Genomic DNA, 18209 nt, shown 5'->3' with positions numbered 1-18209 from the left:
ACAGTATTGAAAATTATCTACAAAAATGTGTTTTTCCAAGCATTCATTGTTTGTATCAAGTCTTAAAGCAGAAAGCTGCAGGGCAATACCAAACAAAATGAAATAAAAGAAAAAGTGAAATTGAGACATTTTAATTAATCCCCTCATAAAACACATGAATACTTACTGTAAACTGAACTAAAATTGAAACAACTAAAGCTATTAGGTGGCCTTATCAGCAAACACCTTCAATCAAAAGGCCATAAACAAGTATGTTTTACATATGACTTGATTTGTTTATTTTACACCATGGGGTGAAAGCAACACAATTTTTAGTAAAGTATACACAAATAGCCTCACTCAGAATACACTTTTAATGCACATAAAAAAAGTATTCATCTTACAAATTGTTTTGCAATCCAAATATACAATAGCTTGGAAAACAATATTTTAGAAAACTAAAGCCAATGTAAAAAGACCGCTTAATACAACTAAATGATACAAGTTTTTGTATGGCTCTGTCTTTAGAGTTTTCTTACTGCATCATCAATATCAGAAATCTGTTCCTTCAGCTGGTTCCACTGTTCTGGATTTAAAGAAATTCCTGAAAAGCATTAAAAATAAACACTTAAAGACAAAAAGAAAATTGTGGTGCAGGATTTTGTGCAATTATTATAAAGGCTGCTTTCATACACTAAGCCTATGTTATAATATTAATACTTGAGTTACTTCAACCACCATCTTAGTTACAAAGTGAAACTACCCACTTCCAATGCTTCAACTGAACTTCAGGTTATTTCTAGACAAGTTTACAAAGAAAGTATGTGTAACACAATTGTACAAGTACTAGGCTAAACCTAAAAAGTGAAATGCAACTCTGGCCTTGACAGAAAGCGGTACAAATGTCCTGGGTGGTAAGTAGGGAATCATTTATATTCCTGTTGGCTCCTAAAAGCTGAACCTATGCTGACACATCTTCTGTGCATTTTTCCAGTACCATAATTCTGGGGAGGCTTTTCCCTCTTTTGTTTCTTAAAGCACTACAAATAACAGGTGCTCTAAGTAATCATTTGGAGAGACTATCACTCCCTAACACTCACAAACACCAAAGTTACTTTTTACTTCAAGTTGTCTACAACTTCTAGTGATGTTCAACCAATAATCATTCAGTACCCCACAAACCATCACTTCAATTCTAAATTTGATCTCATTTTCCCCTCAAGCTTGAGTACAGGTACGTGTTTCATTTGTGCTTTGGTCTACTCATTCTTACCCACAAATTTCTACACCCACTCAGAAAATGCAGGCTCCCAGACATCTCATATTTTCTCCTGTCAAGCTTATCCAACTAATTATTCCTACTCTCCCCTTCCAGTGATAGTTTTCCCTCGTTGCTTTCTCCCTGAAGGTAGAGTGGGACCTGAAAACAGCTGAAACTTTTGAATTTCATCTTTGGAGCCCATAGCCTTTTGTTTTCTTTTCCATCACTGTCTTGAATGAGAGCACCACCACAATTTAAAACAGCAAGTAGTGCACATGGGGCTTCTCTAAGCACTCTTCCACCAGTCTTTGGAGGGCAGGTTCCATCTGAAAACAGGTCAGGCATGCTAACCATTATTATGGGATTAAATGTCATGAAGATGTCCCTCAACCACAGACCAGATGAACCAAACAAAATTTAGACCTGCTGTTTAAGACACTGACAGTAACTTAAACTGCTGGGTTTATTTTTGTTTTATTACAAAATTTATACTGCTTATACTGGTTTCAGGATAGATAGATATATAGATAGATAAGCAGTTTATGAATGCATCGAGGAAATATGAAACTCATATATTTGTATCAGATTATTTTTTATCGTAACAAAGTTCATACTCTTTTGCTGTGTTGATAAACACTTCTATCTACATCATATCATTTTTGTCACTTGGCCCACCCATCAAATCCTGTTGTTATCTGCCATTCCAAGAGCATATGCTATTGAATTCTACCTTGAAACACAGAACATAGTCCTTAGAAGTTAGAGTAACTTTTGCATTAACTAGCAGCAAATCCAAAACCAGCAATTTTCCTGTAGAGCACCAGTATGCAAACTATTCACAGTGGTTATTTAAGAAATGTTGAAAATGCTTCTCAAACCTTCTGACTGTTTACTGAGTTTCTCCTAAACACACTGGAAGAATGTAACAACTTTACAGTGATTGTACATTAGACTTCTTCAAACTTAGCAGCCTGCCAGTACATGAAGCTGGGGAACGACTTTTTGCAACAGCATGTAGTGACAGGAAGCAATAACTTCACACTGGAAGTGGGATACATTTAGAGTGGGTATTAGGAAGAAATTCTGTACTGTGAGTGTGATGATGCACTGGCACAGGCTGCCTAGAGAAGCTGCGGATGACCCATCCCTGGAAGTGCTCAAGGCCAGGCTGGATGAGGCTCTGAGCAACTTAGTCTAGTGGTAGGTATTCCCGCCCATAGCAGGGAGTGGGGCTGAACAAGGTGATCTTCAAAGTCCCTTCCAACTCAAACCATCCTGTGGTTCTATCTCTAGGGCAGAACATTTCATACTTACCTTTCAGTAATGCTATATAAAAATTGATAAAAAGTATGCTTTTCAAAGAGAAGCATTATAACATTAAGCACAGCACCACCACTGCAACTGTCCTGCAGTCCCCATCTTGAGATGTTGAAGTTTTGAAAATGGTACACAGTAAAGCCTTGCCATAAAAAGCAACTGTGCAAGTAGCAACTAGAAGTACAATGGCTTATGCTGTGCTACAGATTACAAACTTGGGATACTTGAGATATTTCCCCTTCTGCTAAAACACTTTTTAACAATTTTTTTCATAATTAGTCACATTAAATGTTTAGGTTGTTTTAATCTGAAATTTAGTAGAAACTGAAGGACAAAATTAAAATCTTATAAAAATGATTAAATATTTTCAGCTAATTCTGAAGTAAGAAACCCAACCATAAAAAGAAATTCAGTTCATTAGGTTAATCAAGGGGATGGCAGGGGGAAGAAATATGGCAATGGTATAAAGATGTTTATAACTCCCCTACCAAATTTGCTTGTATTTGACATCTTGATTTCCATAAATCATGGAGGATCTCTTTAGGAAAAAAGACTCATTTAAGATTTTATCCTTAACCTTCAGATAAAACTAATTCTTTGTAAAAACACAAATCATAAGAAAGTAAAAACAATACAAAAAAGTATCATGCAGCAACAAAGGAGAAAAATATTACATAAGAAGTTCTACTGTAAAGTCAGACTATGTTTCAATACAAAGTAACAAGAAGCAGAACAATACCTTTTCTGCCAGGCTTCATTTCACCTTCTTGATCCATCCAATATTCTCTAATATCAATTAAGACTTTCCCTTTAAAGTCCCGAACACTGACGTACCTCATTTTGCCAATCTGTCAAAACACATATAAAGGTCTATTAGGTATTTTACATATTAGAGCATTCACTTTCCCCAGCAGCATTAGACTCTGACATGTGACACTGCACATTGCAGCTTATTTTAGACACCACAGAAACAACTAGATTAAAAGCTTAATTCAGAGTAGTCAGTAGGCTAATAAGTAACGACTTAAAACTGGTTGAGCAGGCAATGCTCAATGCAAAAGTAGCTCTCCTAGAATAAAAATACTTGTATTCTTTACATGCTTGCTTCTAGCAAGTCATGAATTTATGGTTTTCAGAAAAAAATTATTTCCTTTCTTCGCAACAGTACTAAACAGTTCCTTCTAAAAGAAGGAAAAAGGGAACACTACTCCTAAATCTTAATTTTAGTCCATTCCAGAAGTACAGAAAGCAAATTAAGATGTTCACATGTGATACCCTCCCCCTTTTTTTTTTAACACAGCAAATATAGATAGAAATTAAAGCCACCAACTGTCCCATGCCCACTCCCAAGTCCTCATGGATACTTCACTGTATCACCAGGTCTTCAAAAGAACAGTCAAATCTTTTAAGTTTACCAGTATGTAGCACAGTATAGAATTTTGGAAATTGGACTTTTGGAATTCTATAATTTTCAAACCAGTGTCATAACTGAATTTCATGGGCACCTCTTTTCTTGCGGGGGGTCGAGTGGGGAGAAGCTGGGAAGAATCATACCACCAACTATACAATACACTCAGTATTTGGGTGCATTCAGTATCTTTCCAAATATGATAAAATTCTATCTATTCAGGTAAATTCAAAGTACAAGGTGAATCTGAGAACCAGAAACTATATAATTAAAACATAATAAAATAAAACTTCTTGCAATTCTAAGAAATCCTTTGAATTCTGTATGTAACTTCTGGATATATTTTATGTAACAAAATAACAGATTCTAAAATACACCATTTTAAAATAAAATATTCCTTCATGGTAAAACACTACTTTTCAATTTCAACTTCCTTTATCTCTACATGCTGCATTTTGATACAGTTTAAGGATGAGCCCTACACTTCTGACCCAAAAACACTAGCACTAAAGAAAGACAGAAGAACTCTCCAACGTTCCAATCAACTACAATTATTCACAGATGTTTAAGTCATATGCTCTTATTTCACAAAATAGATACACACATGAATACTTTATATTTGCTTAAATGGATTTTTCTTTTTCTGCAGATGCTTTATGATGTCTAAAATTGATTTTATAACAATTAGGATAATGTAAGTCTGAAGCACTTTTCCTACCTCAAAGGATCCTTTAAAATTAATAAGATATTAATGTTCATAAGGCAGTAGTTTTAGTTTATAAAGTTACAATACAGATTCAAAAACTCAAAAATAAAAGTATAATGTTATGACAGCTTAGCTCTTTCAGACCAAACCTGGTACCATGCCAAAGTCCATCTGCACTCCTGGCAAAGAATATTGTAAATAGCCTACATGGACAATATTTCTTAGTTTTACCCTTTTAACGCTACAGTAACTTCTAAGGTCACCTCCAGGAACAGCTTCAACCTGTAGCACTCTGCTGCACCTTTTTTTTCCATGGCTATTGAAGAATCCTAGTGCCTTGTCATGAAACTCCAGATGTGTCATAAGAAATAAAATCTAATTCAATATAGCAGATTACAGCAGCAAATACAGTAAAAGGGTCTAGAATATGATTTTCAAGGATAAGAAAGACTCTGTCTCTTAATTCAACTACAGTAAGGTGAGGGGCAAAGTTTATGCAAAGTTTACATTCACTCAGTCATTTAAGTCTACCTTAGATAAAATAATTTCTCTATATAAATGCTGCAATTAAGTTAGATTTCACATCACATCTAGATTTCAGATTAATATTCCCATTAAATTTCAGGTATTTAGTTGAAATCTATGCAAAAGTTGCCACTACTAAAATTATTAAGCAGGCTTCTAAAATACAGTTCCAACAAACATCTTCACTTACTAACAAAATCTAGACTTCACTTGTTAAGTAGGTAAACTGATGCTTCCTGACACTCAGCTACCTGTAACTCTGGTACAGGTTAATTTCTGAACAGTTCTTTTTTCATGCAACTGCTGATAACTTTAAGAGCAATTTCAGTGATTGAAGGTATTTTCATATCTTATAAACACAGCAGCATTCTAAGGGTCACTGTACTGGGAAGAATTTGTTTTCTTCACATTGGCTGATATGTGGCTGTGTTTTAGCTTTGTGCTGAACACAGTGATGGTAACACAGAGATGTTTTAGTTACTGCTGAGCAGAGCTTACACAGAGCCAAAGCCTTTTCTGTTTCTCAGACTGCCACACTGGCAGGGAAGCTGGGGTGCTTGGGACAGTGGGAGGAGGCACAGCCAGGAAAGGTGACCCCAACTGACCAAAGGCATATTCCAGACCCTGTGACATCACGTTCAGGGTATAAAGTGGAGGGAAGAAAAGGGAAGGGGGCATGTTTCCCATGATGGCATTTGTCTTCCCAAGTGACATTTAGATGTGATGAGCACTGCTGTCCTGGAGATGGCTGAACTCCTGCCTGCCCATGGGAAGTGATGAATTAACTCCTTATTTTGTTTTGCGTGCAGGTGTGGCTTTTGCTTTCCCTACTAAACTGTCTTCATCTCAACCCTTGAGTTTTCCAGCTTTTATCATTCCAGTTCTCTCTGGTGCATGTGTGAGAGTGGCTGCCTGGGGCCTGGCTGCTGGCTGGAGTTAAATCATGGCAGTTATCATGATTTATAGCTGAGTACTTAGTGCAGTTCAACCTTCACACAGAAGTTCATATACTTTTTATTAAATAGTATAGATCCTTAGATTATATTATTCCATTCAGTAAACATTAAAACCATAATTTCCCGATTTCTATTTCTTAGAATAAAAAACACTGAAATGTATCTCTGTTCCTTTCCAAGATATGCAACTGGATTTCCTCTGTGGGTTTCAGCAAGCACCTTCTTTTTTCCTATCTTCAGTTTCTCTTGATTAAACTATACACCCACAATGCAAGCATAATCAACAACAAATTCTTCCCTAGCCATTAACCATACGCAAGGAGCAGAAGACTCCTGTAAACAGTGATATCTGCAACAAAGCAAACTGTGAAATGCACCAGTGACCACCAAAGTTTCATAATTAGCATGCTAAACCAATCACAGTTTCAGAGCATCATAAATTTCTATGTTTACCTTCTTTCAAGAGTCTATGATACGAACACTAGGAAATTATACTGGGAAAAGTCAAAAAAAAAAAAGGTGAAAACTCAAAAAAAAAAAAAAACCACAACCAAAAGAAAGGGGTAGGAAGGTGGACAGAACAACACAGAGACAACTTCTGAAATAACAATTTCAGTCAAATGCATGATCATGCAATGTGGCTCTGCTCTGGGTAGCCATTAATGAATCCTGACAAACCTTATCCAAATCAGGCATAGGTGGATGATAGGATTAGTCAAACTAACCAACACACATGATGCAGAGCTCAGGTTGGCTTGAAGCCACAGACAGGAATTTAATGCACCAAGGCTAAACCCTTCCACATTAACACAAATAATGCCTGTCCTTAGGGCCTCGAGTAATACATCGCCCATGGGAGTAACATAAATTTCTGCAACCTAACAGCACACAAATCCTTCATCAAGTTGGAGAGTACACCAAGTTCCCTGCAAAACCTACTAAGGGCAAGACATGCAAATATATTGAACGCACCTTGTCTCCTACATTGAATGAATTGTCTTCTACTTACATTAACACTATTCTTTGTGAAAAAAAACATTACACCAACAATTTCAAACAAAAATATAAAAGGCATATATTTATGAAAATTATGAGTTTTCTGACTACAGGTGTCACAATGAACTCTATATTAAGGGAATCTCTATTCTTCAAGAAAACAGCCTGAGGGTGTAGAACAAGAAGACTTTTGGTTTCACATCATTTGCAGCCACTCCCACACACAATATGGACACCATAGAACTTGTGACTATCCTATGAATGCTTTACAGCCTGATTTCCATCAGCTGAAGCCACTCCTGTAAAGCTATACTGCAAAGTCACTTCCCCATCAGAGATAATTTTACTGACACGAGAAAGGAGCTCTTCAGAAAGGTTTCTAGTATCACTAAGAGGCCTAGAACAAACAAAACTACATCTAAAAAATTCATGAGCATGCCATCCTGGGTAGGGGAGGGAAAAGGGGGAGTATCCTCAAACCCTCTGTAGTTTTATTTCTATAGTTTAACATTTGCATGTTAGTGACTGCATAGAAGTTGATGTAGACTACAAAAACTGACAATGCTTCACCATAACACAATGAGTAATCTAAAAAGTATTTTATTGTTGATTACTTCAAGGCAGGCACAGACTGGTTAACACTGATATTTTAGGTCAAGGTGATAGTCAAAGATCTGTATTCTACTCAAAACCAGAAGAACTCTGTTCTTACCAGAGTAATATGAGTCCTCTAGTGTCTGTTTTTAGTAACTTTTTATTATCTTAGGTTGAAGAGGTCTCAAGAAACCAGAGCATGCATACTTTCACTTTTATTTGGAAGGATCTGGGTTTGTTTTTGCATCGGGTCACTGGAAATTTTGAAGTTTTCTCCAAGGCGGGAATTTCTGAACTTACTACAACCATAGCAACTGGAATTTCTGAACTTACCATTAAGGTTATACACAGCTCTTTAGAGTTTTACCTGTAGTTCACCTCCTAAGTTATAGAATTCACCATTTCATTTTTCCTACAGGGTTCAAAGCATGCCCAATCAGAACTAAAAATATTATACACTTCTTTCAATACAGAAGTCCAGACACAGCCTTCAAGCGAAGTTCTCCCTTCTAAACATAATTGGAAAAGTAGTAACTCAGACATTAAAAATAGCTGCCCTGTATGACAGTATCTGTTAAGCAGGTCTTCTCTCTACAACAGACTTTTCTTCCCCTGTACTACTTCACATGGCTACAGCCCAGAACCATTTCATTTACATTACTCTGCACTTGGATCATTTCACTAGGCACCTTTCCCATACCCTTTCACAAACTTGAGAATCAAAGCCTCAAGAATTTAGGTTCCTTTCCAGCCAGTTAGTCAGAGACTTTTCATAGATCTTGATCCACACCCCCAGGACACCTAATTCTGAGCTGTGTATCAACCCTGAGCACACACTGCCACTGCTTTGGTTAAGCCTGGGAACTGCAATACCCTGAATTCACAAATGCATTTTTCTACTGAGAAACAGACATTCATCCGATCTTAAAAACAAAGCAATACCACAAGTTACTATCTTTATGGATTTTCAGTGATAAGACCCTACATCAAAACATAAAGGAACAAACAATACTTAGTCCAAGATGCTGTAATAGCATAGGAGGCCAAACTGCCCTTGACCTAGTTAAATAGGAACGAAGCGTCTACATTTCTAAGAACTTATTTTTCAAGAGCCCTAATTAAAAAAACATTTCCATGTAGAGACAAACCCAATCTAATATTTCAAGTATACTGATGCTAAGTGTTGTATTTACTGACAAGATGAATACTCACAGATACCAGGAGCAAAGTCATGAGAATTAGATTAATTGATACAACTCAGATTCTTTTACTCTGTTGAAACCTGACCAGGCTTTTCTGAGCATCTCATCTGAATGCTAGCATCATAATCCCCTTCAGCCAAGGATTCAGAAGGCCAAGCACAACACTGTCAGAAAATTCAGATCACCTCATAAAATTTATGGAGCATATGATGTAACATGTTACCTTAACCAGGCTCTATGAGTCATCAATTTTACCTGAAACATATTCTCATCTCTGTTACTGCTTTGCTTAGAAGAAGCTGCACCTTTTGAACTTTCACCAGTCTTTTGTTTCTTTACAGTTTTTTCTGAAGTCACTTGCTTTTTCCGCTTCGCCTTGGAGCAAAACAAAAAAAGAAAAGTGTGAGCCACAATCACTCTGTACTCTGTATACACAGATATGCTCTGTATACACAGATAAATTTACACCGTATGTCACAGCCTACTACCAAGCAATGCACTTTTATCACCTTCTTGCTGTGAAGACAGGAATTCAATACTATAAATTTAGACCAGAATTTAAAAAGTTCAAAATTAGCCTGGTTCTGTTCTCAGTGAAGTAATACTTTGGCTTTCATGAGAATTTAATAAGATCAAAATACTTTTCTAAAATCGTTCTCTTTCTGCACAGTAACACTGTTGGTTCAGTAGTTTTAATAAAAAAATTAAATCTGATGGAAATGGCATTTTTCATTCTACCAAATGGGAAAAGAAAGCAGAGAACAGCTTGCAACGCTCAAAAAAAAAAAAACCCACATATATAAGATAGTAATTAATCTGGAAAAATTACTCATTAAGATAATTAGCAAGGTAACAAAAAAATATGGAAACCACCTCTCCCAGACCATTTTTTTTTTAAATAAGCATCTAATCACTGCCCACAGCATGATAAATTATGCAACTTTTTAAAGCATTCAGACAATATCACCTGTAAATCAGATTACAGAGAAGCTACAAAGTTACTATTTCTACTAATGTAGAAATAGGAAACCAGATCTCTCAATGTACTATGTTAAAAGATCTGGTGTCTGTGTTACCACCTAGCATTTCTTAAAAAAGATAAATTAACTAGTTTTTTCTAAATCACTTTGATTTCTAGAATAATTTTGCTTTTGTTCAAAATGATTGGTACACCTATACAAACGTCTAACTTAAATAACTATTTAAATTAAATGCAAACATTTGATTTATACATTTACAACAGTCATCTTAAAATTTAGCAACTCAAAGACACTCAGGTTGGCTCAGCTTTTACATGAGAAACTAGCAGATGGTGTTAAGAGCAAATAAAAAAATGAAGCAGGGGAAAAAAAACCATGCAAACAAAGTAAGCAATTGACACAAGAAGCACAGGGCAAGTGCAGATTTTTCTTAGGGAGAAGTAATCCATATATTAAAATGGCAGAGGGTGGCTGTAGGCATGTTCTCAAGTTCAAATTCTTGCCACCAGAGCAGTTGAAGCGTTCAGAAGCTTGCCACAAAGCAGCAAAGAATCACAGAGCATTTGCAATTATCATATGGAATGGCATGAATAGAACACACTGCAACTAAAGAAAAAAACTTTTCTTCAGGGAAAAAATTATGCAATCCACCCACACTTGGAAGGTGGGTTGTTTGGTTTTTGTTGTAGTTGTTGAGGTGGGTGGAAGAGAAAGTTTCTTATAAGTCTGATAAATCATACAGAATGACATGCATGTTGTGGGATAATGCTCACCTAATTTCTTAACCCCAGCCTGAAAGAAAAGAGTTAATACAGTAACGAATTGTATGTATTGTTCACCTTTTCGTCAACTTCACTATCTGAATCACTGGCAGATGAGCTTGAAGATACAAGTTCCTTTGATTTAGGCATTCTGGGAAAAGAAAAATAACATGAAAACACTATATAAGGAATGACATTCTATTTTGGCTGGAAAGCATTCTTCAAACCTGTTTGTACTGGCTCATCTTCTTCAAGCCCTCCTAAAGATTTTCCTGCCTTTTCATTTAAGCTTTGATATGCACTACAGATGCAATATCAAGCACTCTTCCCTCTTATATCTCTTCCTCTTTTTGCTGCAACTGCATGAAAATACATTTAGAGCACATTAAATGCAGTGGTTTGGCTTCTGAACTGTCTACAGCAGAATGATTTTTCACAATTTTCATATACCCCTGGACATGGCAAAATCCACAATGTAAAATACAGAATCCAATACTGGCCTCCAACTGAATCCATTCTATTACATCCACAAACATGAATTATTAACACTCAAGCAGTATCTATACTCTGGCATGGGCATTTCACCCAGCTGGATTTAGAAGCAACACACTGCACAATTGTCACACACATGGACGTGCGAGCTTCCACCTATAATCTAACAGTCTGAAATACACCTCAGATAAAAAGAGCTGCAGCACTGCAATTAATATTTTCACTGCAACTTCAACACAACAATCACTGGAGACTACTAATTCACCAGACAAGCAGATATTAAGCATTCCTTGAATGCATGCTGCCAGGTGTACTTGCATGTCACCCTAGTATGCAAACATGTGGTTAGATATAGCAGTTACGCATCTTCCCTGCTGCTAGAAACTCTTTGTAACAAGTGTACACCTCGTTTGGTCTTTTAGACTAAAATTAAGCATCCCTGAAACTGTACAATACAAACCTCAGCTAGGACAGGCGAAGATAGTGTTACAATGTACCTCGGGGGGGGGGAAGTAGTAACAGTGTATTTAAACGGAAAGTGAAAAAACAACAAACAAACAAACAAACAAAAAAACACCAAAAAAAACCCACCAAAAACTATAAGACAAAATAACCAAACCACCGTCCAAATAATGCTAATGGATCAACGCAGTCCTAAAGCAGGGCAAGACCTGTGGAAATAGCTTGTAGCACAAGGACGGAAGCTGCAGCACTGCACAGTATACACGGTGTGAGGAAACACAAGCCACGGTCTAGGATGGAGGCAAAGGAGAGCTGGATTGGGACAATGTGAAAATAAGCAAAGGGACGACACTGAGTCGGCGAGCCAAACGACGTTCGGGGGGATGACCCCGGGGACCACATGGAACGTAAAAAAGAACAACATGGAGGAAGGTGTGGGCGAAAACCGGAGTAAAAAGGGATGTGGGGGGGGGTGGGTGCCCCCCGGGAGAGGCCGAGCGTTAGGAGACACCGCAGCGCCGGCCAGGGGGATGCGAAGAGCCAGGCCAAGGGAGGGCGTCGAAAGGTAAGGAAGACGAGTCGGGAACTCCAGGTAGGCGGATCCCAGCCGCCATTTTCCTCCCCTATTCCTCTTTTCCACGGCTCGTGTCTTCCCCCGAGGATAAGTCGAGACCCGAACAAGGATGGGGGCGAGGGAGCAGGAGGCGAGAACGTTCAAGTCTTCCCGGGGCAGGGCAGCAGCGAAGGGACTGCGGGCTACCCGTGGCCGGGCGGAGGAAAAGGACAGCACAGAAAACAGCGGGCCAGGGGTCGCCAGCGGGCCAGGTCTACCCCCGGCCCCCGACGCGGGGGTAGCGCGGCCGGGCGCCATCTTATCCCTCTACCCGACTCTGTGCCCCCCAACATGGCAGCTCCCCCGGGCCGCGGCCGCTCGCTCCTCCCGCTCCACAGCGGGGTATCCCTCCCGCTGGGCACCGCGGGCACTCGAGGAACAAGGGGAAGGCTCGCCTCGGCGCCACCCGTCCGCGGCTGCCCCGTTCGGGCCGGGATGTGCCGCGGCGGTGAGGGCGGGGGCTGTGGGAAGGGGCGCGCGGGAGAAAATGGCGGCGCGGCGGGGGCGCGCGAGGGGAGCCAGCACTCACGTCCTGCTCCGCGCGTGGCTCCTCCGCAGCGCGACACAGGCGGAACTGACGCGGCTCGGAACGCCCGCCCCGGGCCGCTCACGTGGGGCGGCGGGGGCGGCTTTAAAGGGGACGCGGCCCCCGGCGTCCCCCGTTCCCGCCTCCCCTGAGGGGTGCGGAAGGGATCGTAGTGCCGGAAACGCGACTTTACGGGATCTCAGAAAATCCCGAGCTGGCAGGCACCCGCAGAGGACATCGACTCGAGCTCCTGGCCCTGCGCAGGGCACCCCAAGAGTCATACCCTGTGCCTGAGAGTGTTGTCCGAACATTTATTGGTGCTGTGATCACCCCTCTGGGGAGACTGTTTTAGCGCCCTACCACCTTCTGAGTGAAAAACCTTTTCCTGGTATCCGGCCTAAACCTCCCCTTACTCGCCATCGAATCCTGTCGCTGGCCACGAGCGTGAAAAGACCTAAACCTGCCCCTTCGCTTCCCCTCGTGAGGGAGCTGTAGACTGCGACGGACATTAGGAAGAATTTCCTCACAGAAACACAATAGTATGGGCTAGAAAAACTGGACATGGCACTTGGTGCCATGGTCTGATTGACCTGGTGGTATTGAGTTGTAAGTTGGACTTGGTGGTCTCAAACGTCTTTTCCTAATTGATTCTGTCGTTCTCTGTAGTATCCCATCAGTCTTCTCAAGACTGAAAATAAAACCCTACAATAATTTATAAATAGCAGGGTTTTTTCACGCTCTGCAGCAGTTCCTCGAGGCCGCTCGGAGCCGCGCGGGCAGTGGCGTGAGGCGGGCTGTGGCTGCGCTGGCTTTGCATAGCGAAACCGCAGCTGGGGCGCCCCTCCCGATGCTTTCCCTCCAGATGCTTCCCCTTCTGATGCTTCCCCTTCTGCCACCGGATCACCCTCCTGCCACCGGTGCCCCGGGTTTCCTTCTCTCACCGCGGGGATCTGTAGCTGGAGACCGGGCAGCAGCAGGGCACCTGTCCGGGCAGGCGCCACGGGGATGGAGCACCGGGGATGGAAGGTTAAAGCTGTCTCAGCGCCTCTTTTAAACACCTACATTTTAAAAGTTGTGCAAATAAAGAGCCTTCAAAACATACTGGCAATGCTGATTTTTCTCTGTAGCGTGTTCACACGGTGATGGATCCAGAGCACCCTGCTGAGGAGGGTTTGACAGGGCTTAGTTTACCTAAATGAGTTCTATTTCTGAGACACACCAAAATAGAAGGGAGGCGAGAAAGGGGCCCTCAGCCTTCAGCTTTGTAAGAGACGATTTTTAGCAGCCTTTGCAGATTGCAATAGGCCAGGCATGCTGTCAAAGCACCAAGTGCCTTCATGAAATCTCTTCTGTGTTACCTCTTACCTGTCAACTTACCTCTTGAGCCTTTCAGTTTATGATTAATGTAATGTTATTAATATATAATGAATATAATTAATTTAATGCTATTATTAATATTAAAACCCAGTCATGATTCACACAAAACTAACACAGCTTGCTCCTATTTGTTGATCACTGTTTGCAGCAATGGATCATGTGTTGTGAGCAATGACAATTCTTCAGACACCCAGTACAAGTTCAGTCCTTTTCTCATTCTTACTAACTCTAGACTTATGCTTTTGCTACCATGTGAGTACAAGCTTTTTGTAAAAAGTGCAAGCAAACCATAAAAAATAGGAAGTGGACTGTAATCCCAGGCCTAGATTCCAGATAAAATTGATACAGGCTGAGTGCGGTAGTGGTTGACCAGCCTTCATAATTATTAATAAAGTGTTGAAAAGCAAAGGTCTATGGCTTTTTTTTAATTGCAAAGATCTCTGTTTATTAATATGGACCAGAAAGACAAATGTAATGTTTCTAGAGGGAATAATCCTCCAAAATCAACATAAGCAGCTGCAAGTTCTAAGCAGTGTTTCTGAAAAAGTAATCAAAGGAGGTGGACAATGAGGTTTTCAGAGGGGATTCATGAGGTCCTTAGAGCCCTCATAATAAAGTAAACTGGCTTTTGCTGTGAGAAGTTGCTTTCACTTCTTCACATTAATAGCAGGAAATAGGAAGTCTACAAATCTAAATAATCCTTGATAGCTTGCAGTTTCACAATGTCATGTAGATCACAAAATGAGAAGAAAGTTAGAAAAAGATACATTTCTTACTACATCTCTGACCTTTGAAAGATAAAAATACAGTTGTTTATACAAACAGGTCAAAGGACTGTAAATGATATGCAGGGGATATAGTAATCATCACCACTGCACCAGCACCTGGCTTGTCAAGCCACGTAGTTGTAGAAGATGAACAGATAGAGCATAACACTTAATGTTTAACTCCAACAACAAGATCACCTCAAAATAAGGACTATTAAGTTGTAAAAAAAATAATTTACTTTTTTCAACTAATTGACACTAACTTTTCATGTTAGAAGCATAATAAGAGTTCAGGTGTTTGTAATCCCTGAACTTTATATGCTTTGCTTTGCTTTGCTTTCTTACAGGTCAAGACTTGGTACACAAAGAATGTTCAGGTTTTAATCAAATCATCAAGGAATTGTTTATTAAAATCAACAATTCTTTATGCATTTTTAATCAATTCTTTCAATTTACATAAATGGAACATACTAAAAGAAACATTTTCTGCTGGCTCTTAATGAGTTAATTTCTCTCACCTGCAGTATTTCCTCCAAAGCAAGCACCAAGTTTGCTTTTATAGCTGAATTCCTAAATAGCAGGTCAATGAGGGGAAGGGAAGTTTTGCAGCAACTAGGATTTCATATTCTGCTTGTAAGGAATGATACATTTCTTTGAGAAATATTCTGGTCATTGAGCGTAACGGTGGTTTGAGCTTTTGGTGAATTACCTTCACTATATTTTACTCTATTTAGAAGAGAAGAAAAAAGCTACTAAGAAAAAATGCTGGCTGTAGAACAGTGGGAAAGGAGCCATGATGTTTCCAAGGTAAATCTCTGCTGTTACCTTCTGAGTGAGTCATCTATACCCCCAAGGGGTATAGTTCACTTTCTAGGCTTAAAATAGACTTTTGTAACGAGTTTGTTCCTTCATCAGATGCTTTCCTTCTGTAGCTGCCTTAAAAGGGCTTAAATTCTTCTAGTTACTGCCTGTTTGCCTCATTTCATATCCCACATGTCCTCGGCAGAGAAGAATGTTGAAGCATTAGTTTTTTCTTCAGTAAGAGATTTTAGCATGCAGATTTGAATGGGAATGCTGAAAAATACATGCTAGGGCTTCTGATCACATAGCAATTACTAACTGCAAAGATGACTCCTCTAGTTAGAAGCAGTAGCGCTAGCAAGAAAAGCATTTTGGGGCAAACCTTAAGTGGGACAGCTTTTAAAGATTTGGTGCATGTTCTTACTAGTTTAAAAGGTCGAAGAAGAAACCTGCCATGAAAGGGGAGGTTAGCTTATAATATTGGCAGTAGTTTTATTAAAGTGTCAGGAAAGAAAGAGTAAGGGATGCTACCACACAGTGGTTTTGTTTGTGGAACTGGAACTGGTTTGTCTCACATGTGTATCATGTAATTTGAGTTCACATCAATACTTGCATAACTTTCTATTATGCTTGGGAAGCGGGGATTTTTTAATGTTGCAATGTAGTAACCTAAATAGTAATAACTTCCATCAGTGGTTTAATAGGTCTGTTGTTATGGTCACTGTACAACGTCTAAACCCCGTCATTAAAAGTAACACTTTTTTTGCTTTAATAATTCAAAAATGTGGAGTCTTTACTGCTTAAAAAAAAATGTAATTTCACTCTACAATAAGAAAGTTGATAAGCTGGTGAATTTCTTGTCTTTCTAGCTATCTGAAATAATTTCCAGGTGAGAAGATAGCACTGGTCTCCATATGCTGATTGTAAAGCTCTTTCAATCTAGAGCATTTACAAAGAGAGCACTAAGTCTTAAATTACCTTTTCAGGAAATAAGAGCAGCTTTTGTTAACATGGTCTGTGCTGTGTTGAAAAGCTTTCACCTTCTGTTGCGTGGCCCTGCCCTCTGGTGGGCACTCAAAGGCTGGCTGAGAGCCTGTTTTTATGTAAAGTGGAAGGCTGCCTCCAAGAAATCTTACCTAATCTTACTTAGCAAATCTTGAGATTTAAAAAAAAAATAAGTTTTCCCTATTGTGTTTCAGTTGCAGTTTTACAGTCCTGTGGCAGCAGCAGAGGCATTATCACATGTATCTTCGGATATTAAAGTAAAATAGTAGAATTGATGACACTTGCTTGTTATTGTATTACTTTCTTCTTCTCAGCATATTTTGGAGATCTCTTCTCATACAGTTGAAATGAAGGTCAAAAATGTGTTTTCCTGAATGCTAGCTTGCTTGCCATTTTTGTCTGTGATATTTTTAGACACTTTGAACTTTACACAGATAGAGTATCTGTTGTATATCATTCCAAATTAAAGATTTGTGTTCCAGCATACGTTTTCATTCTGGAACTTCCTGGCTGTTCTTCTGTAATCTTATTAGGATTAGGGATAGAGAAGTTTCTTTTTCCTATTAAAAAAAAAAATACCTTTTCCATGTTTGACTAAAGCTTTTTTTTTGTCTTTCTCCATGTGCCACAGCTTGCATTTTATCATTCCATATATTTTCCTTCCATTCAAAGATATAGAAATCAGTAAATGTCAAAATGCCCTTAAGAATCTAATCTGAATTTGGTATTGGTTTAACTTTGAAGCAATCTGATGTCTTAAGGAGATAGAATCTTGTTTTATAACACACTGAGGTTTTTTAAGTATAGACCATGAATCTGATCCTGCAAGCTAGTAGTAGCAGAAATAGATGTTATATAATGGTTCACAAAGTCACCAGGAAGCATCAGGCTCTTATTAGGAAACTGCTGGGGGAAAGACCTGTATAATACTAGTGTTTTCAGGCATTTTTCCAAGGAGAAAGGAAACCTTGGATTTTTTTTTTTTTTTTTTTTTTTTTTTTTTTTTTGTCCCATTTAAAATGACTTCTCATAAACTATGCTATAGTCTTTTCAAAGTTATATGTGCACTCAAAATGCAAAATTCACACAGGAAAGTAACCTGAAACTTCTCCTGAAATTGCAGGTGCATTGGGCTGCCAGATGGGAGCTTATGCTCAGAAATATGCAGGGCTGAAATCATAACATAAAGGGTGTAGTATTTTAATTTTAACTACTAGAAACTACTTGGATGAAGAAAAGTTATGAAACCTAAGTCAAAAATCTCAGTTGTGAGTAAGAAAGCCTTGCGTTTTTGTTGGGGTTTTTTTTTGTTTGTTTGTTTTTCATGGAGACAAAGTTGAAAAGAGGGTAAATATTCCAAGTTTATTTGGAACATTATCATACAATACATATCAATAGTAGTATATATTAATACTGTTGATATACATTCGTGGAGAGAGTCCACAGGAGCATCACTGAGTTGATCAGAGGAATTGGAGCAC

The 18209-nt window shown here is 39.0% G+C and overlaps 1 protein-coding gene across 2 annotated transcripts in view; it reads right to left on the bottom strand.

The window, feature by feature from the left end:
- The window catches only part of SUB1 (SUB1 regulator of transcription), a 33650-nt gene extending 20834 nt beyond the window's left edge, over positions 1-12816 (bottom strand). Inside the window, exons 1-5 of one of the 2 annotated variants that reach the window (XM_021554571.2) lie at positions 12782-12816; positions 10764-10836; positions 9200-9319; positions 3297-3405; positions 335-583 (exon numbers count right to left, since the gene is read on the bottom strand). In XM_021554571.2, the coding sequence (XP_021410246.1) occupies positions 504-583; positions 3297-3405; positions 9200-9319; positions 10764-10835 (381 nt within the window). In that variant the 5' untranslated portion in view covers position 10836; positions 12782-12816 and the 3' untranslated portion in view covers positions 335-503. Of the gene's footprint in view, positions 1-334; positions 584-3296; positions 3406-9199; positions 9320-10763; positions 10837-12781 lie in introns of those variants that run through there. The other variant, XM_085568090.1, reaches the window with a different exon arrangement.
- Between the last annotated feature and the right edge of the window lie 5393 nt (positions 12817-18209).

This window comes from Lonchura striata, chromosome Z (genome assembly GCF_050655825.1).
Source record: "Lonchura striata isolate lonStrDom1 chromosome Z, ASM5065582v1, whole genome shotgun sequence".
NCBI classification, from domain to species: Eukaryota; Metazoa; Chordata; class Aves; order Passeriformes; family Estrildidae; genus Lonchura; species Lonchura striata.
Note: the sequence above shows the minus strand (reverse complement) of the source record. Positions and strands in the feature narration are given on the sequence as shown.